The following is a 24,087-nucleotide window of genomic DNA, read 5'->3' on the forward strand; positions in this document are numbered from 1 at the left end:
ATATGATAGAACGGGCGAGCTTTACCTGTTGACAACTCTACAATTCTTTGACAGCTCTACAATTCTTTTTTCTCAATCACCTTTCTTTTCCGGGTGTTAAATACCATCCACTAAGCATTCTGAATCTGAGCTTCATCACTACGATCTCCAATTTGCTCTAGCCTTAGATCAAATGGCACAGGTAAGCTATCCTTCTCTACCCATTTCTTAGTTTCTTTCTTCTTTTCTTGGGTTACCTTCATGTATCAGAAGGAGATCTAATACCTTCTCTTTTCCCTTTTCTTTTTGTGGGGTTTGGTGGGATCTTTAGCAGAAGGTGGTTCTGAAGATCCTAACCATGACCGACGATAAAACGAAGCAGAAAGCAATAGAAGCCGTTGCTGATATATACGGTAGTTGCAATATTGTACTCTGTTCTTGAATTTACTGAATACCTTTTGAACATAGATTATAATTTACACTGAAATTCTAGAAAATTCCTCCTCTACTCTGAAACGAGGAGCAATGCCTCATACCCAAAAGAGATAAAGATCGGATTCCTAATACTTTTTGATGATTCTGATTCACAGGGGTGGATTCAATAGCAGCTGAAATAAAAGATCAGAAGCTGACAGTGATAGGGGAAATGGACACAATTGCAATTGCAAAAAAGTTGAAGAAATTAGGGAAGATTGACATCGTATCAGTTGGGCCAGCTAAAGAAGAAAAGAAGGAAGAGAAGAAAGAACAAAAGAAAGAGGAGAAACCAGCAGCTCCCCCGGCTGAGAAGAAAGAAGAAAAGAAGGAAGAGAAAAAGTAAAGCAAACACTCGAGAAACTTCTTGTTTCTTCATAGTTATGATGTATAGAATTGTCTGAGTTGATGTTCATTATATCCTATAATTACTGGAATAATGAAAATTTTCCAACATGAAGATCACTAATTCAATATTTCCTTAAATTTTCAATCCTTTAACAGGATATGAAATATTTTTTTGGGGAAGGGTTCCTTCAGATAATCAATCATCGGTTATAGTGTAGGCCCTTATTTTATTAATTGTGAAGAAAATAAGCTTTACATCACCTGCATCTGGTAGCTCCGCCCCCCCATACTTGACCCAGGAAGGCATGTTGCTCAGAAAGTGACCTTCAGGAACAACCAAGAGCCGCCTCCCTAACAATCCCTTTCAAAGGAGATGGTCCACGGTAGATTCACTTCATTTGCATTAACTCCTTTGAAGTGGCTGCAAGTTTATGTAGGAAAAACTTGTAAATTAGAAAGCAATGCCAAAAAAAGAATTAGAAACTATTAAACAAACAGCCATGCAAACATGCAATGCACATTAGATTTATAATATCCCTTAAGACTGCCACCTCCACCATATATGGATCGACCCATCACAACTAATAGTATTGACCCAAACACCACAGCCAAGAGGAAGAAAACTCATTCTGAACTGTTCTGAGAACTGGAAACCAATCAAATTTTTGATAATGAAAATTATGAAACAACTCTTAAAAAAAGACATCTGTATGTTAGTTTCAATCAATGAAGCCAAATTCCTAGGCCCCATCTGGGTCTTGAATTCTTGAATTAAACCCTTAAAATCTCAACAATAATAATAATACATGGACCAGAATCCTAAGACTGGGAGGATATTTTGTCCTCATATCCAATTGGGTGGCCATAGTTATCTAATTAGGTCTACACCAAGAAGAAGTCTGAAGAGTAATCAATTGAAGGAACGACACAACCGAAAGGTATGGTAGTGTACAAAATTGCACCACTCAATACGGTTAGATGGAGTCAGAAAGCAATATCTGCTGAGAATCTCATTTGCAAATTTTCAATGTCAATCTCAGAAAGTGGAGAAGTGGGCACCATTTGCCAAAACAAAGGATCACGAGATCATTCTGTTCACAGCTTCAGGGCTAGCATGTAAAACCCAAGATGAAAGCAGACAAATCATATCAAATAAATGGCAGAAGTAGAACTAGCGCCACACCTTCTGGCTATGCTTGCATGCAAAATTTAAAGCAAATCTGAATCAAAACTAACAAATTACTATAGTCTCAGTTTTAGAACAGCCCAATGATAGATCATAACTAATTCGACAGATTAAAATCAAACCAAGCCAATTAGCTTGAACCAACCAATTCTCAACAGTTAGTTCACATTTCAAATTTGGTTTCAGCTACGGCTGTCCACAGGCTGATTAGAAAGAGAGAGACAGAGAGAGTGGAAAGAGACGAGACGCAACCAACAACTTCATACAGTCATAGTCATTCAGGGGAATAGGTGCATCATCCAGATAGGGCCACATGTTCCATTAAATACAAATGGTGCAGCATCATCTTTCCGCGTCAAAAGAATAAAATCATGGATTTTTTTCAACAGTACGCGTCAGCTTGTGTCAAACAGAAACGCTGGGTCCCCAAGTGCTGCAAAATTCTAATGAAATGAAAAAGAAAGAAAGAATAAATGAATTAAACAGATCACACCCAAAACAAAAATTAAAAGCCACCGCCTTTCCCCTGAAAGTCAACTTCTTCAATTTGAGAGGCTGGTGAGTTAGACATGTCAATTCAGATGATTTAAGTCTTCTTTCACCAAAAGGATAAGATTTTTTTCTGTTTCTTTTCAAATACATTACATATGTATAAAAAAGTTTAAATAAACAAATATCAAAAGATCAGATATTAATAAATTTAAATGAATTTATGCCATAAAAACCAATGAGTCTTTGAGTTAGCCAAGAAAGTCAGACTGGGTCGAGTCTTACATTATATACTCAAGCCTTACAAGGCTGGTCAAGTTTAAGTACTAACCCTAACCCTGCCCAATTTTAAACATGAAACAGAAAAAACAATAAAACAATCCATTATTTCATATCATTGCCTTATATTCATCAAAATATCCTACGAAGTGTCAAACCAAAGTCAAATCAAACAATCAACTCTTACACTAACTTAAATCCATCTTGACTAGTGCTCCTAATGAGTTTAACCCAATCCCTCAAAAAAAACTTTAACCTGATCTGTATTCCAAAACCTTGACAATTCAATCTAGTCAAAAACCCAATTTTCCATACATGCTCTGTACAACCTAAAAAAGAAAGAATGCCTCGATTGATACATTACTACTTGGTGCATGACTCCCCAAACCAGAAGATCTTCTAATTGAATTGAAAGAGATTTTACATCTACATACATTAAGATTTTACATGCCAGAAATAAAAACAGTGGGTATTAACAATATCTCATAAAAGAAATCAATATTACCCATACAAAGATTAAGATCCAACTACTACCAGAATAAAACAAAAATTTAGAATCCAAACGATTTTAAATTCAGTAATTTAGTGTCATGAGATGACACCACACCAAACAAAAACACATCTGAAACTCTCCAGAAACTAATGCTTGACCACCCACCACCCTACGCATGCCTTCGCCAGTCTTGAAATTCTAGTGGTTTGTTTTACTCCTTAGCCAACTTATATTTTTGAGACGATGAAACGTTGAAACCTTAAGAACTAGCTATCTATAAATTTAAACCCCATCAAAAGTCAAAAGATAGTGTAGTATGACATAACGACAATGTGCTTAGGAATATTTTGACTTTCTTGTCAATCATTAATAAAATAAAAACTTTATATTGATATCCTACATAATGCAACATTAATGATAAGAACTCATAAATATAAACTCTAATTGGTGGAAAAACTTAGTGCAACTTTTATATTAGTTAGCCTCAGATTCCATGCTAATTTGATTAGGTAAGGCAAGATAGTAAAGAACATTATCAAATTTTTAATTAGATAAGTTAATTCACTTTTATTTTAGTGACTCACAAAGGTGTACATCCACCTACTGGTTATCATGAAGATTAGACACCATAAACACTGGTTCAGCATAAACATAAGCCTAGTGGAATTCTGTACGTGGATGCAAAGGATACACATCAGTTTACTCCAATTTCTAAATTAATATCTCATAGTTGCCTGCTTCAATTTGAATTCAGTTCTTTGATGATATGCCTATAAGACAACCTTAGGCTCCTCATCGTTTCAATTCTCATTTCTCACCAACAGCCAACCCTCAATCCTGGAACACTTCGAAAATATAATAATTCTTTAAGTTAGGCTTCCAGCTGTTTTAACCCTCCCCCCACCAATAGATGTATGGTTACAAAGCTCAACATGGTGATTTTGGATACTCTGGTTTGCAGTTTGCTTCCCTGGAAGAAAGAGAAACTGAGCAGGAACCAACAAACCAGTTCAAAATATCATTTGCTTGCATAATCATGACGGAAAACAAATGCAGAAAAGAAAAAAAATCAGGGAAAAAACTTGAGGTGGCATTACGACTTCATACCGTACTCTTATCCTTATTGTTCTGTTGGGCAAAAGACATCAAACAGTAGGATGGAACAGAAGCAGCGACAGAGGTATTACCTAGTGGTCAGCAACCAAATTACCTTGTTAGCATTGACAAGCAGTTTAGGAAGCCAAACAGTTGAAAGTGGGAAACCTGTTTCTCCATTTCTACTGTAGTGTTGATGGCCCTTTCAGGCATCCCGAACAGAGGTGAAGCATACCAAAAACAGAATGGATGACACAAGCTTAGCACTTGTAATACCTGATTTTTATATTAAATAATTCCTAGACACCTGATTTTCATTTAACAGTGAAAACTGCTGCAGGTAAAACCTGAAGTTACACATACCGTGAACAGTAACAGAAACAGAATATAGCCCTGTATGATGATAGTTTCAAATTCCAAACACTCCCCTCTTTCTTTTGGGTATGTTTTCAGTTCACTGATAAAAGATGTTATGGCACTCGACACCACAACTAACGCTATCCAACTAGAGTGCCACCCACTATGAAATACTAGTTTCCACCTAGAACCAGACTAGTCAACAAACAAAGCATCGTCCTAGAGCTTCCCCAGCTCTGAAACCATAGATGAGCATACAGTCTGAACAATAATTGATGACTACTATTTTTGGATGATCAACAAAAATCTATGTGCAAAAGCCAGCAATCAGAAGCTATGTTCATTAACGCTCATTTGTTCAATACTCTTGGCCTTTTACATACCATGAAGTTCACTATAAACAAGATTGCCAGGACTAATTACACTTAAAATAATTCTTAACACTCAAAGACGAAATCTGTACATAACCAGTGATCTCCATCAATGTTCAAACTGTACACTTTGATACTATTTAGTTTTGTTTTCCATCTTTATATCAAGTAAATCAGTATTCCTGTATCCCCAGCCAGCGTTTCAACTTCCCCATTGTTTACATAGATGATTGAAACAAGCTATGTGAAAGCTAATTTATTAAACCGCAAAGCTTTTATCTCTCAGTCTTTAAGGACAAGTCTTGTGAATCCAAAGTAAGGGAGTCAACTGATTCAGTTTTGATCCTGTACAGGATCCTGCAAAAACTGAACCAAATCACGTTGAAGAACTAAAGCAACGAGGTCTTTTAAGTTTCAATTCTTGTCTGCTTTCAGTCTTTGACCTAATTTCTTTAACTTGGTTTGAATTCTTTTCGACCCTTTACACTTTACACCAAACAGCTTTTTCCAGTTCGGCTTCAGACACATACCTTTGAATCCGACTGTAGAATGACACCTTTAATCTAAAGTTCCAAGTTGTGAATGCTACTGATATAAAGCCCCCCCCCCCCCCCCCCCCAAAAATTTTTTTTTTTAATAAATAAATAAGTAAAAATAAAAGAAAGAAAAGAAAAGAGGGAAGAAGAAGAAGTAAGCACATGACTTCACCTTGCTATCTTAAAATAGGGAATACAGCAAGATCCACAGGTTTCACAAACCAATTTCTGAAAGGCAGATGATCTCTAAAAATCTTCAAAGTGGAATTGTATTCACCAGCTCTTTCCTGCAGAGTACTTTTAAGACTTCAACGTTGTTTACAGGTATACTGTCGATCACAAATATCAAAATTTTAACTCATTGCAGAAAAATATTTGGCAATTCAAACAAGGTGGGTTCAACTAAACTAGCACGTCTCATAAAGACAATGACTAGAGTCAAACTTTGACTTACCAAAATGTGGAATCCAACTAAAAACAACAACAAGCCTTGTCCCAACTGAATGGGGTTGGCTACATAGATTCTTGCCTTCCAATCAGCTCTATTAAGGCCATACTAGATATAAGACCTAAGCTATGCATGGAATCCAACTAAAAGACATGGCATAATTCTATCAATTTGTAGAGTAAACCAAATCTCTTACCTTCAATTCTCGATAAGATATGATATCAGCTGGGACTTCATCAGCGCATCCATGTCTTAATGCCACAAAGAGATCTAACAGGCGCTTCCTGCATAACATCAAAATACATGATCCAAAATAGTTCTATCCTTCTGTAACCACAGCTTGTGACATGTTCAACAAATGCAAAGTGAAAATAAGAGGCATATACGCCTTCCAGTAAGATTTATCATATCATCCATCTTGCATACTTGCATAAAAACGACTCAGTAGCCGGGGAAAGTGCCCCTTTTGAGGATGTGCCTTGCTTTCTGCCAGTGGTTCCAAGGATAACTTCATGCAAGCCATACTTATTCCAGCAAACTGAATACCTGAGAATTAAGTATACCACATTTAACACATGAATAATATTTAAACATTTGGTATACCAAGGAAAGAGAGAAATGGAGATTTAAAACACACCCGCAAGTTAAAGTTTCTGCAGCAGAATCTGAATGCTGAAACTCCTTAGGTGGTACTGGGGCCTCCCAGAAAAGTGGCTGCTAATGGATAATAGATATTATGTCATAAATATGCTTGGCTTACTCATTTGTTAATATGTAATAGACATTTTGAACCTTGTTCACTCGAAATGGTGCGGTAAGCCTGCTAGATATCGGAAAGATGCGATCAAAAAGTGCTCTTTTCAAATGATACTCTAGGGGAAGGTCTTCAGAACAATTGAGAGGAGAGCGTCCAACAGTAATGGAAGACACATAGACAGGTTGGAGAAAGCAGGAAAGCAGAGATCCTGAGAGAAAGGGGAAAAGAAATATAATGAAAACCTAGACAATGGTAGTCATATGGAATTGGCATGAGAATATAAACATCATGATCCCTCTTTATTACTCAAAAAGAGGTAATAATACGACACTAATCAGTTGTCTAAACTTAGCATTCATTGGAGAATCCTTCCAGCTATCGACGTGGTAGAAGTTAAATATACTTTTCATCTTAGAAATTATTTCAGCACCAGCAGCATTGAGCATCTCTGCTGATTAAGATACTAGTTTAGTCAACCAAATCGATGTAGTCTTGCAATTAAAGGCAGTTAAAGACTAGCAAGAATTGAACAATTAAAACCTTGTACACCCACAACATTCCATCGGGCAATTTTATCAGAGCAGCTCACTGACAATGTTGTGTCACCACGACCAGGTTTCCTCTGAACCATGCCAACAGCCTGTATACAATCACCTGATCAAGAATGCAACGCATAAATGTACACCGACATGGATCTAGCACATATGAATGAATATATATTCCATTAAGCCACTGAAATTAATTATAACAATTTTAAGGAAGATCGATGTCAAAAGATATGGAGTATACACATCACAGAAGAGAAGAGGAGCATAGATAAAACAGAATATTCAAAGTAATGACCCAAGAATTTAAAGAAAATAATGAAATCGTAGAATTGCTTTCTAAGGCCTCAGTTGTACGGGACATAATGATCAAAACCCACAATCCTTACCAATTATACCAAGGAAGACTACAGAAAATGAAAGAAAAAATAGTCCCATTAAACTGAAGAGAGATTGACAAGGTTCATCCAAGTCTTTAGAAAGGATTCATTGAAGGTTGGTGAAGCTAAACCATGACCAGAAAATTGAGCAGATGGATAAATTTTAGGCTTGTGATGAGGAAATCTTTAGAAACATAGACAACATCTTAAAGCCTGCAATAGAGGGAAGGATGGCATACTCAAGGAGATCTGCCAAAATAAGAAGTAGCATACACTCACATGGAAGCAATAGAAATCAACAATTACCTTTTATGTACAATTTAATTTTACAAAGCAAAGAATATCAAGGAATAAACCTAAAGTTTATTCGGATTTTTTTATGTATTGTCATCAGATTGAGAGAAGGAAGTGACCAGGAGACTTTGACACCCCCCCCCCCCCAAGTTGACCTAGGATGCATGCACAAGAAGGCTAGTAACTTAAGCATGCTTTTTTCAAGTGAAACAAAAAATTCTATGAACAGATACTTAAGTTAGTAAATTGTTCAATTTGTCAGCACATGCATGTGAACAAAATACAAAAGTAACAAATAAGTATTCATTGTTTTAGTTTATCTATTTCAAAAGCTACATTTATAATTAATTAAACATGGTGTTTAACAAAAGCATTTAATCAGCTCCTTCATTGAGTTCATCTGAATAAAATCTAAATCTTGAAACAATTACTTGATTAAGGAAAGATGCAATCATTACAAACCTCCACCACTACCCCTGCCCTGACCTCCCCTGTTACTATCATTGCTTATGAATTTTCACTATAGTAACACCCCCTTAACCTGTGATAGAAGATTTTCATTGTTAGACGGTCTCACTGAGGTGCTCAACAAGGGATTCTGCCGTCTAACCATTCGGACTGACTCTCTTAACCTGGTCAGTTAGATGAACTTGGCTATGGAATTTCCCTGGATTCAGATCTGTTTCATATTTTGTTTGAGTTAAAAAACTCTAGCTTAAGCATTTTGACTTCCTACTCTGTAATTAAGCAATCTCATGGTTTTGTTTGGCCGGCCCATGCTCTTTTCATCCCCCCCCCCCCCAAAAAAAAAAAAAAAAAAAAAAAACTATGAAAGAATGAAATTGAAAAACATAATAGCTTAGAAATTCAGCACTACCTTCATCACTGGAACTCATGAGTCCATTCATACATACTGATGAGCTTTGTTCTGTTAGGGTTGAATCATTTATCAAAGGCAATGGCGATGAGGCATCCCCGCCTACAAGAGAAACCAGTATGGGCAAAACATGGAAACAATTTCCCCCTAATAATATATAGAGGACTGAAAACTTAGGACATTATGGAGCCACTGTTGATGACACAATGACTATGATAAATACTTACAGGGCAGCTGTGAAATATATAAATGTAGCAGCCAATCAGGTCGAATTGAGTACTTTCCTTGACCAGGACCATCTGTCTCCTGACGGAAAAGGAAGTTGATGGAAGTATCACCCTGCAACTGCTTTCCACCATTATTACGTCCATCCATGGTACAGATGGAATGGAGATATCCAATTTCTGTATAAAAGAACCTGCCATAATGGGATGACATACTGCTCAACGCACAGTTTTTTTTGGGTGGGGGAGGGGGGACGCATACAAAAAAGAATGCAGCTGAGGACAAATGAATGATACATGGTTTAGAAGAAAAACAACTTCAGAAATTCATATAACATAAATCACAAGCTAAAGATGTTGAAAAAAGTATGTTCTGAGCATGTAAAAATAAGCATCTTCCTATCTTTACTGGTGTGGCATCTTCTCCCTTCCCGTTTCTGTCATTCACTCCCTGGAATCCATTTTCTGTGCTTTTCTTTGGAAGGGCCAAGAATCTTCCTGATTCCTCCACCCGATCAGCTGGATTTCCGTTTGTCGTCCTAAATCTGAAGGTGGCCTTGGATTCCGTCGAATCCGGGACATGAATATGGCCTGCCTCCTGAAACTCATATGGAAAATTGCCTCCAAACATGATTCCATCTAGGTCTCTTGGGTCTATTCATTCCTTCTCAAGACTGACTCCATCTAGACTGTCTCTCTTCCCCCCAATCCCTCATGGATTTGGAGGAAGCTCCTGCTTCTTCGCGATCGTGCCCTCCCTGCCATTTCTATCCTTGTCTCTTCTGGCTCCTCCACCTCTTTCTGGCTGGACCCCTGGCATCCGATGGGTATCTTATACAATCTCCTTGGCCCCAGAACCGTGTACAACTCCCGTATCCCCAAAACCACTCCCCTTTCCACCTTTATCTCCTATGGTATTTGGTCCCCCCTCCCCCCACCCTTGTCTCACACAGGTTTGGTCCTCCCTCCCCCCCCCCTCCTCCCCTCCACAAGCGACCACACTACTTGGCTCCACCTCCGATGCACCCCCTTCACCACTGCCTCTGCCTGGAACCTTCTGAGAGACCCCTACCCTCCCTTACCTTGGCCCCCCATTGTTTGGTTCAAAAACCATATCCCTCGCCATGCCCTCACTCTTTTGAGAGCCCTTAACCTTGCCCTCCCAACCCAAGCATTTTTCATCAGCCGCCACATCCCCGCCACATCCCCGCCAACCCAAACTGCGCCAGTTGTTGGAATGGTTCAGAGGATATTGACCATCTTTTTTTTCTGTTGCCCAATTTCCCGCTCTGTTTGGTCCCTTGCCACTGCCTCCATTTGGCCTAGACCGCGACGTTCTCATCGTTTTGCTCAAGATTGGAATTGGATCCTGCGAAGCTATGCCGGTTCCACTATCTGCGACCTTGTGGGCAAACTTGTCTTTGCCGCCACTTTGCACCATCTTTGGTGGGAGCGTAATCTGAGGAGATGGACCTCCAAATCTAGATCCAGAGATATGATTTGGAATGCCATTTGTTTTGATGTTTCTTTGAGACTCCGGTCTCTCCCCCCACCCCCTCGTTGCTGACTCTCCAAGAAATAGGGTGATTGTTAGTTCTTAGAACCTCTCAGCTTCTTTCCTTCCCCCCTCTTGACTGGGGTTCCCCCTCCCCCTTTTTTCCCTCTGTATGTTTTCTTGTTCTTCAGTAATTTAAATTATTATTCATCCAAAAAAAAAAAAAAAAGCATGTCATGGAAGCAAAACAAATAGCTGAAGTTAGACATTAGGTGACCCCGAGAATGAAACGGATTGAGACACCATATACGGGTGGCAACAAGGTCCACTGTCACACTAAAAAGTTCTGGAGCTCATGTCAGCCCTCCCCCAAGTTACCTGATATTACTTGTTCGTTCCCTCAGGTTCCAGTGCATCCTTGAAGAAGCTTATTTGTCCACATTAAAATCGGGAAAGGTAGTTTTCAATATTTCAAGTTGACACGGTGTTTAAATCATCATATGGTAGAATGGTTTAGAGGGGGTTGTGTGACTACTGACTACAGACATGATTAATCCCCCTTTAACCCAGTAATACCACATTTCAAAAGGAGGAGGAGGGGGGGGGGGGGACAGTGAACCAAGCACGGTATGTCACAATTGCATCAAGTTTTTAAGCCTTTAAGGTGCAATCCTCTGACAATCCCAAGAAACTAAAACAGAATTTAATTGATTTGACAACGAGCATGGTAATACTGAACCTCAGGAGAGCTCTTCGTGCAATAATTTCTGCATGTGAATCGTTTACCACATCGCCTTTCGCACTCAGCCGTGATCGTCCAAGACATTTAGTTCCCGTTCCCAACGCGACAACTTTTAAATCTGAAAGAATAGAAATGGGGAAAGACCATGAAAACCACACACAAGCACAGCACAGTAACCTCCATCATCATGGATTGGACATAATGGAACAAATGCGAAATTAGTTCAAAAATTCAAACGCATATTCATGATCCACTGGAGTAGTTGTACAGTTTAACGAATTGAGGATAGTATGTATAAAAAAACAACTGATTGAATAATAAGCCCTAGAAAGAACATTAGGGTTTTGAAGAAGGGGAAGCGATACCTTGAGAAGGAGAAGAAAGAAGAAATGCAGCCAAAACGGTAGTTTCTCGGCCTTGAGGTTTTCCTTTCTTGGGGAGAGAATTATAAACCGATAAAACTGCATCTGATACCTTCTCTCCCCATTCCTTACTACTCGATTGAAGAAGACGAGAAGAAGAAGAGCTCAAAGCTTCAGCGCGGGAACCCATCAATTTCAGAAAAAATAAACCGGGAACTTCAATCTTTGCTCCATTTATTGTAGAAGGCGATCAAATGTAGAAAACGGGAACGCCAAAAAGACGGAGAAAAAACATACAATAAACCGCCCAGTAATCCAATTCATTTTCATTGTCAAATTAAATTTGTTTTAAAAATAAAAAAGATAGTTACCAACTTACCATTGCCTCTTGTGTTGTAACTTCTATTCTTTATGAAATTGGTATTTCTCCCATCATTTTTAATGGTATTAAGACTTAAGAGGATTGTGCTCTAGAGCAGCACGGTCCAGATTCAATTTAGGGTTTGGATAAAATCTGGACGGTTGAATAAACACGTTACTCAACAGTCCAGATTTACTCTAAACTCCAAAATACATCTGGGCCGTTGACTATTGGGAGCAATGCTACTCCCAAGCAAAATCAAAAGTTGGATGTGTAGCGGTCATTTTGCTATTCAAAATAATTACTAGTGTATACTTATACTATATCTTAATTACTACTTTACTCTTTATAATTTTTTGAAAAAAAAAATGTTAATCAAATCTTTTTTTTTTTTTTGCTAAAGGGTCATTTTATTAAATTAAGAATTAAAAAAAATTACATTTGTATAGCATGATCCCTTCTATTACTAAGGAGGTCATGGATTCAACTCTCTTTGCGGTAATATATAATAATATCCACCCCTAATAAAAAACCATCAACTTTTTTATTATTATTATTAATTTTTTGATAAATAAATTTTCATTCAAAAGAGCTAAAGCACTAAAGTCTATCGTGGTTACAAGCTTGAACCCGTGAATAGGTGGAATTTGGCCAAATAATTGCATCTACTAATGCCACAACCTTCTAGGCTATGGGATCACCAACAGAATTGACAAACCATGGAGGAAAAGAAGAAGAGCACGAAGCTATCAACTCTTTTCACGGCGGCTAATTTCCATAAGTTCTTTAATTTTCTTGTTGCACTTTAACTTTCTTTAATTTTATAGAATTTAATGGAAAAATAAAAAATGATTAGTGCAATTCATAAAATACCTGAAAATGCAACAAAAGAAGCAAACGTATAATTTACTTTAATTACAACTTTTGTTTTTGTTTTTATTGTTAATACCATTCCGTTATGTGGTTTAGATATAGTTTCTGTATCATCTTTCAATATAAACAAGTTACTTTTTACCTTGTTTATATATATAAAAGTAAAAATTAATTGACCAACAAAGATGTTAGATATTAGACATTAATTGAATGTTTAAAAGTAAAAGGTTTTGCATACATGTCTTCAAAACAATGAATGTTAGAATATAATTGTTTTTACAATTTATAAACCGGCCTCCAATTTGATTGTTGATAAACATTCACAAAAATACACCAACCGTACATAAGATTAGGTTCATATTTCAATTTAAAACTAAGAACAAATAGATAAACATGGAAAAATAGTGGTTAATCAATTCACTTTTTATATATAATAATAAAGGTAGCAGCTGAGACTCTTGTTTCCTTTAACATTTGTTTTATTATTTTATGCCTCTATTCTATTCCTGATCACTTATTTTTCCATTACACTTTTCTTTGCCGCATTTTTAATTTTTACATAAATTGTTAAGCCTCCGGATTTATGAAGATGACCTGCAAAAAATGGTTAGACGTGGCCTGACCGTGGCGGTTGGGAGGCCACCTCCGAAGCTTAAGTCAGTCGTTGAACTGATCACGAAGCTCTGGCTAGATGCAGAGCATAAATATGAATACGAGTATTAGGAAAATGATTCAGATACCTCTGGAGTTAGTAAGTCACTCGTTTATATAGACTTTACCTCCAATTCTCGACCGTAAAATGAGTTTGTGATCTTTGCCGATGACCGTCCAATTATAGGGTTTTTCCCTAGATATTCGGGGGTGTGGTTGGTTTCCCATCCTGGCACAATTCTCCTTCCGCTTTAACGATATTTACTTTCTAAAAGTCAATGTCGCCTCCCGTAGGATTCAGGGGGCCGTTCGTGGCTTGTAACCATAATGCGGCGCCTTCATACGATCGTGAGATTAAGTTAAAATGGGTCCGATCATGGTCTAATCGGGATAAGTAGCATAAGGGTCTAAAAATTTGACTAACATGTATATTAGACTAGGGAAAATCATATATAAATTAACATTGTCAAAAATCGATAGTTTGAGTCAGGGGTGTAAATGGATAACCAAAATTCGCTTCTGAATTTACATTTGCATTTGTTTTGCGGTATCCGAATTCGTACGATTACTAATAAGATGCAGATATGGTATACCTCTTTCTTACCTACTATAATCTGTCCAATTAAATTATCCGATTAAGTTACTCATTTTGATTTATTTTATAATTTTGTACTTGAGATATGTGACTATTTTTCTAGATTTTATACTAAAATAACTACCAAAGTTGTTAAATTCTTAAATTTCATATAGCCTCACAAATAAAATGGTAAAAACATCAATAAAATGTCAACAGGTAGTCAAAAACTTGTATTCAATTTGCATTAATGTCCATTTAAAAGAATCTACTTAAGAAAATAATTATCTAATTATTATCCAAATTCGACTGGATCTGTCCAAAAACCGATAGAATATTATACAACTCCGTTCAAATATAATAGGATGCGGATATGATATTACCACTATTCGATCCAAATCCAATCAATTTACACCTATAAGTTTAACTAACAAATTGATGGAAGATAGTTTTGTGCGCCATCCATTCCAAATACACAAGTTATCTTGTTCAAATTCTTTTTCTTGGGACCTGGAAGAGGTTAGGGGATGTGGATTAATTGCAAGATTATAATGGAAAACATAAATTGATATTTTTGCATAAGATATAAAAGAGAGGTAGACACAATTTTTCTCCTAGTGCTATATTAAGACTGCTTCCTCCATGTAAAAGAAAAATAGATTGAAATAAAACCTCTTACCTTGTTTAGTCAAAACTCCAAAGTTGATTACATTTATATATAAGAAAAAATTAATTGGCCAACAATGATAGTAGGTATTATATAAGTTTAATGTTTAAGGGTAAGTGGTTTTGCTTTCATGTCTTCAAACATTGTATGTTGGGATACAATTCACATATCTGCTTCCAATTTGATTGTTCATAAACAGTCAGAAAAGTACATCAACTGTGCATAAGACTAGGTTCATATTTCAATTTAAAACTAAGAACAAATAGATTATAAACACGAAAATAGTGTTTAAGCAATTCTCTTTCTATATAAAATACTAAAGGCAGCCTGTCTCAATGTAGACAAGAATTATTTATAAATATGTTTATCTGGTTAGGAGATAGCTAAAATCATGAATTCTATAAGTTGGGTTCGAGTAGAAGTTATAATAATTCAGTTTGAATGTTGTTTTCTAATGTATAATTAATTAGCAGCTGACACTCTTTTATTTTCTTTAATGTATATATCTTATTATTTTATGCTTTTAATCTACACTTAACCGGTCTGCCATCTTATTTTCCATTATACTTTCTTAACCACATTTTTAATGTTTCTTAAAAATAATTCCCAATAAATTATTTTAGTTGTCTCTCTTGAAATTATCACCAAATAATTTGCTTCATTTTATTTTCACGAAGACGAGCAGACCACGAAGTTGTAGAAGATTACATTGTGTTCTCAAGCCAATGCTTGAATATTGGCAATGACTTGTTCTCTAGTTTTGTTTGATTACATTATAGGAAAATTAAACAATGGAAGAAAAGAAGAAAAACGAAACACAGACACACACAAGATTTTTACATGGGAAACTGTCAAAATGAAGAAAACCAATGGTCGTTCATAATTAATTAATTTCAATTGTCAAAGAATTAGTTAAAGAGAAAAAAGAATTACATATTTATATCAAAACCCTAAATTGATATATAATTTAATCAATACTATACATCTCTATCCCCTCCCCGGTAATCACGTAAAATCAAGCTCACATACATTACAATTATTGTATAAATAAGTTAGAAAAGTGAAACCCTACAACATTAAACCTTCAGGAGGCTCTTGAACGGAACCCTAAACAATTATAAACCAAAATTGAAAGGCTTAGTGGGTTGAACCAAAGGGGTGAGCTCAGGTTGTCCTTTCAGTACCAAGCTCGATCCTTTTAGGGGTTAGGGTTTACGCATAATGTTATTTGAAGCATTACATCCTAAGTATCTAGTTTGAAATACTCATACCGTTGCTTCTAGTTTGTATTTATAGATAACACTAGGTTTTAACTTCTACGGTTGATTAGATTTTCCCATAATGCCCATTATCCTGCTGGATCATACCCAATCCAATGACCTATATTAAAATACAAGTTAAGTATAACTCAAAAGCCTCAACAGATGTCAGCCGCCCTGCTTGGGTTTTCTATTCAGTTTTGATTTTTCATTTGAAAATAAACATTGAGATCAAACAGTGATGTGGAACGATTTGAAGGATAAGGTTTGATGAGATATAAAATGAAATTAAGAAGCTAAAACAATGCAATCTCGCGATATAAATATTTCTTTGGTTTCAACTAAAGCCAAGTTTGATGAAGTCTTTGAACCATAAACTGCTTTTTGGTTCCCCAAATACACTTGTTTAAGCTCTAAATCGTTACTAAAAGCCAAAACAGTGAGAAAAAGATTAATTTAGTTTTCAAGTACTAGGCTTCCACTTAAAAGGTTTCATATGGTTCCAGTGTTCCACTTTGTTAAACTAATAAAATATATATTATCGTTACACGCAAAGGGGGGGGGGGGGCAAATCAATTCAAACTTCATTTTTCCATGCTTTAATCGTGATAATGGTTGTATATGCATTATGATTTGTAGAACAGCCGCCATGTTAATTATATAACAAACACCAGAGCTAGCTAGCCTTTCAACTTCATCCAATTTTAGCTCTGATCTTTATCGTCTCATGGCAAAGGTTTACCCTCAACGATCCCTTTCTTCTTCTTCTTCTGGGTTATCTGAGTCTGTTTCTCCTTCTTCTTCTTCTTCTTCCTATCTGACCAAAAAGAGAGAAAGTTTCACAATATGGATGAAATCTCTTGTTATGCACAGTAATGGATGCACGGTTTATAACTCAAGTGGTGAGATTGTTTACAGGATTGACAACTACGACGAGAAGTGCAGAGATGAAGTTGATCTTATGGATTTCAGAGGCAATGTCATCCTCACCATACGTCAAAAGGTAATGATAAGTTTGTAATGGACTTATTCTAAGGAATCACTCCTACCCAAGTTCTAATAGATTGATCTGAAAATATACTGATCTGGGTTTTCTTTTTCTGTTGAAATCTGATTCAGAAACTGCGACTCTCAGGATGCTGGGAGGGTTATAGAAACAATGAGAAGCCATGGTTTCAGGTTAAGAAACTGTATAATTTTCCAAAGAGGAAGTCACCTTATAAAATTACTGTACATGGTGATCAAGCTGATCAACCGATGCAGTTGTTAATAGAAGGATCCATCACAAGCAAATCAGAATACAGGATATTGAGTGAATCAGGGGAGCCTGTTGCAGAGGTTAGTTTATATTGTGATCGATCATCAAACTATATATGTTTAGAAACGTTAGTATAAATTAACCCGAAAGTTAATTTGTGTGTTTTTGTTTTGGGTTTCAGGTAAAGCAGAAGCAATCATGCAAGGGTGTCTCATTGGGAAATGATGTACTAACTTTGATGGTAGAACCTCATGTAGATCACTCCCTGGTAATGGGTATTGTTACTGTTTGTGGCATGATCAGTCATAAACTGTGATTTTTGAATCCATGTGAAGATCTCACAGAAAAAGGTTCTTTGCTTCTTGGCTTGGCAAGCAAAGCTGTGATCCATTTTTGAATTATAACTGTGGGGGACAGCTTTGGAAGCTTTGGACCAGTGTTTCCTGGCTTTCTTGTGAAAAGCAAAGCGAGAGAGAGAGAGAGAACAGGCAAGGGAGGCAGAAGTTTATTGTTTTGGTTTGTCTTTTTTTGGGGAAAGGTGGGGCTAACCGTGTGAAATGATTCGAATGATGATGTTTCATGGAAGCTTTAGAATGTATTTATAGAGTGACACACGAATCACAAAGTGTAATATATAATGATTCATGTAGAAGAAGATTGTGGGTTGTCGCCAACACTAAGTGAACTTTGAATATAACTCAACGTTAGTTTTTGATATTTTGACTGTTAAATTTTCAAAAATTAAAATATTTTAAGACCCAAATGCCCTCACCATTTTAATTTTTAATGGATAAGAATACTCCTCATTTATGTGAATAACTAAAATGCCCCTCTCATTTACTTTTTACTCAATCCCCCAGATGGGTGAAGGAAAATCTCTTCACCCATCTTTTTAATCTCCAAAATATTACAAGATTTAAGAATAATACAGTGTTACTTCAACTGGTCACACCACCTTTCAAACCTCTTTGAAAACACCTTTCTATCTTGAAGCTCTTGAAAAAAAATCAATCAATCCAAGCTCAAGCTTCAATAGAGTAACAATGAAGAAGAAAACAAGAGATAAAAAAATCATTTCTTGCAAAACCACACGAAGGCTCTTTTTGGTATCAATTATCATTGTCAATTATGAGAAATTTTCATTATTTTAAATTGTTTGGCATCTATTCTGAATTTTATTTTTATTTAAAATAATAGAAAAACCTCCAAAATCCATAATGAACTTTTTGTCCATTATGGATTATGATGAGAATTTCATTATCTTCATTTGTGTAAGTTTACTTAAACTTCTATAAGTAAGATGAGGGTAAAATAGTCAATACACATTCTTTTATAACAACCATACTTTTTCCTTCTTTTCTCACTTGTTTACTATCATTTTTAACAATTTTTTATCTTGACACCAAACTTATTTTCCATTTCATAATTTATTTTCGATAAAATTCACCAAACCATTTTTCATTCTTGACCAAAAATGAATTCTTGTACTTATTTATTTTAAATAGGCATAATAGAGAATGAGAATTGATACCAAAAAGAGCCGAAGAGCAAGACCCCCAAAAGCTCAATTTCATTTTTTCTCAAAACCCCTCTTGGAACTCACTAGAATTTTTTTTTCTCACTCCATTTATCTCTCCCACGGCCCTCTTAATGACACCAAACACCTAACCCATGTTTAAAGCTAAGTGGGACCCACCAAGTTTCAAATTTGAACCCAAACAATGAAAGTGATTTTCATCACAAACTCAATAGTTTTCATCAACGATTCATATCAACACTCGTATCCCCTTTCATTATATATCCTTATGAAGGAGGTTAAAAGAGTATCATATCGGTCAGACGATTTTAAGAAATATATCATGATGTATCGAGTATCATATCGGCGACGTGATTTTTAAAAGGTATCGGTCAATATCATATAGGACCCGTCTGTAAAATAGATATAAAAGGCCCTAAATAAGTGCAAAGAGTTTTTTTTTTTCTTGTTTTTTTCTCTTTTCTTGTCTTTTGTTGGGCACAATAAATTTTATTCATTGCCTCAAGGTGAATGCAAGGTGTTAGACTTACATAATTATAATAGCCAAAGAGGTAATTGTGTGAGTGGAGTACATGAATTTATTCCTTTTTAATGACAAAGACTGATCATGATCTAAACATAATACTAAAACCTTCTCGAAACTTTTCTCTTTGGATCAAAGTACCACCAGAACTCACAAGTGCCAAGAAGATATATGATATTAAGTTTTTAGCTTTTCGTTTAATTTACGAAGGAATTGTAATTGATAAATTAAATATAATTAAGCTTGAAAAGCAAACTATAGACATTGTTTTTCCTTACACCATGAAATGAGTGGCCACTGAGATGACTAGTTTTAATGATTTTTCTGCTTCACTTTCACTTTCAGTAATTAACAAATATTTTCATAAAACATGAGCTCTTTTTCTCGTAGCATTTTATTTAACTTTAATTTCCTATAAGATACATCATAGTGACCTTTTTTGGATGAAAGATTGAATCATAAAAGAAGAGTTGCAGAAGTCAACTTATAATTAAATGTGTTATGCTTAACCATTCATTTTGATTAATTCAGACTTAATTAGTTAGTAGATAGTGATTAGGCAAGTTTTAGTTGAGATCGTTTCATGGTTATTAGATCCCAACATTTAGATAATGCATATCACATTCTTTATCTTATGGATAAAGAGGAAAAATCACTGTAGCTCTGCTAAGCAGAAACATCATATGTTTATCTCATTTAAGAAGCAAACCTTGCCAAATAGATATGTTATTGTATTAGTTTTAATCTACAATTATTTGTAGATATGTTTCTAGCACAGTGGTGGCTTGTTATAGTCTTGATTATACACTTCCATATGGATTGAAAGAATTAAGATGCGTAGCATAAGGGTCTTAAAAATTGACTACCATGTATAAAAAACTAGAAAAAAATCATACATGAACTAACACTGTCGAAAATCTATAGTTTGTCTAATAAATTGATGAAATACGGTTTGACGTGTCATCCATTCCAAATACCCAAGTTATCTCGCCAAAATTCATTTTTTTGGGAGGACCCGAGAGGGATTAGGGGATGTGGATTAATTGCAGGATTATAATGTAAAAGACAAATTCATATTTTCGCACAAAGCATAAAAGAGAGGTAGACACAAGTTTTCTCTTAGTGCTATATAATTAAGATTGTTTCCTCTACGCAAAAAAAATAATATTGAAATAAAATCTTTTACCCTTATTTTTTCAAAACTCCAAAGTAGATTATTTATAAACATTCACAAAAGTACATCACATAAGATTAGGTTCATATTTCAATTTAAAACTAAGAACGAAATGATAAACTTGGAAATAGTGGTTAATCAATTCTCTTTCTAAAATAATAAAGGTATTAGGTCTCAAGTCTCAAGGTAGACACGAATTATTTATAAATATGTTTATCTGGTCAAAGGTAGACAAAATCATGAATTCTATAAGTTGGGTTTCCATAGAACGTACATTAATTCAATTTGAATATTGTTTTCTAATGTATAATTAATTAGCAGTAGAGACTCTTTTGTTTCTTTAATGTTCATCTAATTTTTTATGCCTCTATTCTATACCTGATCAGTCTGCCATCTTATTTTTCATTACACATTTCTTGCCACATTTTTAATGTTCTTTAAAGAACAATTTCTAAGAAATTATTTTAGTTGTCTCTTTTGAAAATATCACCAAATAATTTTGAACATAATTTATTTGATTTTCATGAAAACGAGTAAACGAAAAAGTCGTAAAAGATTACATCGTGCTCTCATGCCAATGCTTAAACTTCGGCAATGACTTGTTCTACAGTTTTGTATAATAAAATTCTAAGAAAATCACACAATAGAAGAAAATATGAAAACAACTAAACACATACACACAGTACGAATTTGACACAAGAAACCCTCATAAGGAAGAAAACCAATGGTCAGTAATTAATTAATTTCAATTGTCAAAAATCAGTTACTGAGAAAGAAAGTTACATATTTACATCAAAACCTTAAACCGATATATAATTTAATCAATACTTCACCCCCCCCCCCCCCCCCCCAACACAATCACAAAAATTAGCCAAACATAGGTAACAACTATTGTACAAAGAAGTTACAAAACAGAAACCATATAACATTAAACCTTCAAGAGGTTCTTGAACGAAACCCTAACCAATTATAAACCAAAATTCAAAGGCTTAGTGGGTTGAACTAGAGGGGTGAGCTTGTGTTGTTCTTTTAGTACTAAGTTCAATCTTGTTTTTTTTTTTTTTTTGTTCAATCTTGTTTGAGGTTACGGCTTATGCATAAGGTTAATTGTGTAAAATATTACACCTTGAATAACTAGTTCGTAAATATTCAGACCATTGCTTCTAGTCTGTATTTATAAATAACACTAGGTTATACGGTTAATTGGATTCTCTCAAAAGGCCTATTACACTGCTAGATCGTACCTAATCTGATGGCATATATTAGAAAATAACTTGAATATAACTCAAATACCTTGATATCTCAGCCGCCCTATGTGCTTGGCTTTTCTATCCAATTTGACTTTCAAGATAAACATTCAGATCAAACGGTGATGTGGAACGATTTGAAGGATAAGGTTTGATGAGATATAAAATGAAAGAAGCTTAAACAGTACAATCTACATCATATAAATATTTCTTTGGTTTCAACTAAAACCAAGTTTGATGATGTCTTGGAACCATAAACTTCTTTTTGGTTCCCCAAATACACTTGTTTATGCTTTAAAGCAATTACTAAAAGCCAAAAGAGAGAGAAGAAGCTTAATTAAGTTTTCAAGTACTAGGCTCCAACTTAAGGCTTCATAAGGTTTCAGTGTTCCACTTTGTTAAACTAATAAACTATCTATTATCGTTATGCGCAAAGGGGGCCAAATCATACTTCATTTTCCCATGCTTTAATCGTGATAATGGTTGTATATGCATTATGATTTGTAGAACATTCACCATGTTAATTATATAACAAACAACAGAGCTAGCTAGCCTTTCAACTTCATATATCCAATTTTAGTTCTGATCTTTATCGTCTCATGGCAAAGGTTTACCCTCAACGATCTCTTTCTTCTTCTTCTTCTGGGTTATCTGAGTCTGTTTCTCCTTCTTCTTCCTATCTGACTACAAAGAGAGAAAGTTTCACAATATGGATGAAATCTCTTGTTATGCACAGTAATGGATGCACGGTTTATAACTCAAGTGGTGAGATTGTTTACAGGATTGACAACTACAACGAGAAGTGCAGAGATGAAGTTGATCTCATGGATTTCAGAGGCAATGTCATCCTCACCATACGTCAAAAGGTAATTAAAGTTCAATTGTAATGGACTTATTCTAAGGAATCAGTCTTACCCAAGTTCTAATAGATTGATCTGAAAATTTACTGATCTGGGTTTTCTTTTTCTGTTGAAATCTGATTCAGAAACTGCGACTCTCGGGATGCTGGGAGGCTTATAGAAACAATGCTTCCAGTGAAAATGAGAAGCCATGGTTTCAGGTTAAGAAACTGTATAATTTTCCAAAGAGGAAGTCACCTTATAAAATTACTGTACATGGTGATCAAGCTGATCAACCGATGCAGTTGTTAATAGAAGGATCCATCACAAGCAAATCAGAATACAGGATATTGAGCGAATCAGGGGAGCCTATTGCAGAGGTTAGTTTCTATTGTGATCATCAAATTATATATGTTTAGAAACGCTAGTATGAATTAATCTGGAAGTTAATTTGTGTGTTTTTGTTTTGGGTTTCAGGTAAAGCAGAAGCAATCATGCAAAGGTGTCTCATTGGGAAATGATGTACTAACTTTGGTGGTAGAACCTCATATAGATCACTCCCTGATAATGGGTATTGTTACTGTTTGTGGCATAATCAGTCATAAACTTTGATTTTTGAATCCATGAGAAGATATCACAGAAGAAGGTTCTTCACATATTGTGCTTGGCAAGCAAAGCTATGATCCATTTTTGAACTATAATTGTGGGGGACAGCTTTGTACGTAATCAGTGTTTCCTGGCTTTCTTGTGAAAAGCAAAGCTCTCGAGAGAGAGAGAGAAAACAGGCATGAGAGGCAGAAGTTTACTGATTTGGCTTATCTTTTTTTGGGGGAAAGATGGGGCTAACCGTGTGTAATGATTCGAATGATGATGCTTCATGAAAGCTTTAGAATGTATTTATAAAGTGACACACGAATCACAAAGTGTAATAATGATTCATGTGAATGTTCACTTACTGCTTTCCACCATAAAAAGATTGTTGGTTGTTTTGCTCTAAAATATTATTTAACCTTTTCTTTCTTTCTCTTCTATATTTTTATGTTATTTACCCCTTTCTTTCTTTATTTCCTTTCTCCCCTTTCTCTCTCTTTTCCTTTTTTTTTAAATTTTTTAAGTGACCCAAATTCTAAGTTGCTCATTTATGTGGTGAATATTACATGTTATTCACACAAATAATTTGAAATATTACAAAAAATTCAACGTTAGTTTTAGTGTGGACAACAAATAATATGGGCCATGTAAGTGAGCAATCTAGAATTTGGGTCCAACTTAAGTGGACAATATGAAAAAAACTCTATATATTTTTGAAACAAGGGATTTTTATACATTAGGGATGAGGGTGCCACCATCGGTAGAATTGAACCCCACAACCTCTTCACTGAGAGGTATTGCT

General features: G+C 35.4%; 4 protein-coding genes across 6 annotated transcripts; 3 read left to right on the plus strand and 1 right to left on the minus strand.

Moving 5' to 3' along the window:
* Positions 1–20: 20 nt before the first annotated feature.
* On the plus strand, positions 21–810 carry LOC149030043 (Copper transport protein family). Of its 2 annotated transcripts, none has more exons than XM_089142369.1 (3): positions 21–181; positions 311–392; positions 570–810. In XM_089142369.1, exons 1-3 carry the CDS (start codon positions 173–175, stop codon positions 797–799), a joined length of 321 nt encoding a protein of 106 aa, XP_088998495.1. In that variant the 5' UTR covers positions 21–172; the 3' UTR covers positions 800–810. The 2 variants fall into 2 exon arrangements, with proteins under 2 accessions (XP_088998495.1, XP_088998496.1); XM_089142370.1 differs by having other exon boundaries at positions 314–392.
* A 327-nt stretch (positions 811–1,137) lies between these two features.
* On the minus strand, positions 1,138–11,921 carry LOC149030044 (denosine deaminases acting on tRNA). 2 transcript variants are annotated; one of them, XR_016171222.1, is made up of 12 exons: positions 11,735–11,921; positions 11,367–11,487; positions 9,136–9,326; positions 8,909–9,010; positions 7,353–7,466; positions 6,848–7,020; positions 6,693–6,769; positions 6,482–6,601; positions 6,252–6,339; positions 5,780–5,894; positions 3,414–4,435; positions 1,141–1,222 (listed from the first exon to the last, which is right to left on the minus strand). XR_016171222.1 is itself a non-coding variant. In XM_089142368.1 (11 exons), exons 1-10 carry the CDS (start codon positions 11,919–11,921, stop codon positions 5,784–5,786), a joined length of 1,284 nt encoding a protein of 427 aa, XP_088998494.1. In that variant the 3' UTR covers positions 1,138–1,222; positions 5,780–5,783. The 2 variants fall into 2 exon arrangements, 1 of the variants encoding a protein (XP_088998494.1); XM_089142368.1 differs by lacking the exon at positions 3,414–4,435 and having other exon boundaries at positions 1,138–1,222.
* Positions 11,922–16,719: 4,798 nt separating this feature from the next.
* On the plus strand, positions 16,720–18,048 carry LOC149030045 (protein LURP-one-related 11-like). Its single transcript, XM_089142371.1, has 3 exons — positions 16,720–17,119; positions 17,236–17,454; positions 17,556–18,048. Exons 1-3 carry the CDS (start codon positions 16,844–16,846, stop codon positions 17,688–17,690), a joined length of 630 nt encoding a protein of 209 aa, XP_088998497.1. The 5' UTR covers positions 16,720–16,843; the 3' UTR covers positions 17,691–18,048.
* Positions 18,049–22,214: 4,166 nt separating this feature from the next.
* LOC149030046 (protein LURP-one-related 4-like) lies at positions 22,215–23,740 on the plus strand. Its single transcript, XM_089142372.1, has 3 exons — positions 22,215–22,721; positions 22,841–23,074; positions 23,172–23,740. Exons 1-3 carry the CDS (start codon positions 22,455–22,457, stop codon positions 23,304–23,306), a joined length of 636 nt encoding a protein of 211 aa, XP_088998498.1. The 5' UTR covers positions 22,215–22,454; the 3' UTR covers positions 23,307–23,740.
* The last annotated feature ends 347 nt before the right edge of the window (positions 23,741–24,087 follow it).

The sequence above is a fragment of the Hakea prostrata genome, chromosome 1, assembly GCF_041222555.1.
Source record: "Hakea prostrata isolate BN-2017 chromosome 1, UWA_Hpros_2, whole genome shotgun sequence".
Classification (NCBI taxonomy): domain Eukaryota; kingdom Viridiplantae; phylum Streptophyta; class Magnoliopsida; order Proteales; family Proteaceae; genus Hakea; species Hakea prostrata.

What these genes read in the sequence shown, in the direction of transcription:
- LOC149030043 (XM_089142369.1), top strand. An exon ending in AGCCGTTGCTGATATATACG is followed by an intron (nt 393 to 569) that starts GTAGTTGCAATA and finishes TCTGATTCACAG; the next exon opens with GGGTGGATTCAATAGCAGCT.
- LOC149030044 (XM_089142368.1), bottom strand. Translation starts at nt 11,921, where the DNA reads ATGGGTTCCCGCGCTGAAGCTTTGAGCTCTTCTTCTTCTCGTCTTCTT. An exon ending in CACCATTTCGAGTGAACAAG is followed by an intron (nt 6,770 to 6,847) that starts GTTCAAAATGTC and finishes ATCCATTAGCAG; the next exon opens with CCACTTTTCTGGGAGGCCCC. An exon ending in ACTGAGTCGTTTTTATGCAA is followed by an intron (nt 6,340 to 6,481) that starts GTATGCAAGATG and finishes GATGTTATGCAG; the next exon opens with GAAGCGCCTGTTAGATCTCT.
- LOC149030045 (XM_089142371.1), top strand. Translation starts at nt 16,844, where the DNA reads ATGGCAAAGGTTTACCCTCAACGATCCCTTTCTTCTTCTTCTTCTGGG. An exon ending in TCCTCACCATACGTCAAAAG is followed by an intron (nt 17,120 to 17,235) that starts GTAATGATAAGT and finishes AATCTGATTCAG; the next exon opens with AAACTGCGACTCTCAGGATG. An exon ending in CAGGGGAGCCTGTTGCAGAG is followed by an intron (nt 17,455 to 17,555) that starts GTTAGTTTATAT and finishes TTTGGGTTTCAG; the next exon opens with GTAAAGCAGAAGCAATCATG.
- LOC149030046 (XM_089142372.1), top strand. Translation starts at nt 22,455, where the DNA reads ATGGCAAAGGTTTACCCTCAACGATCTCTTTCTTCTTCTTCTTCTGGG. An exon ending in TCCTCACCATACGTCAAAAG is followed by an intron (nt 22,722 to 22,840) that starts GTAATTAAAGTT and finishes AATCTGATTCAG; the next exon opens with AAACTGCGACTCTCGGGATG. An exon ending in CAGGGGAGCCTATTGCAGAG is followed by an intron (nt 23,075 to 23,171) that starts GTTAGTTTCTAT and finishes TTTGGGTTTCAG; the next exon opens with GTAAAGCAGAAGCAATCATG.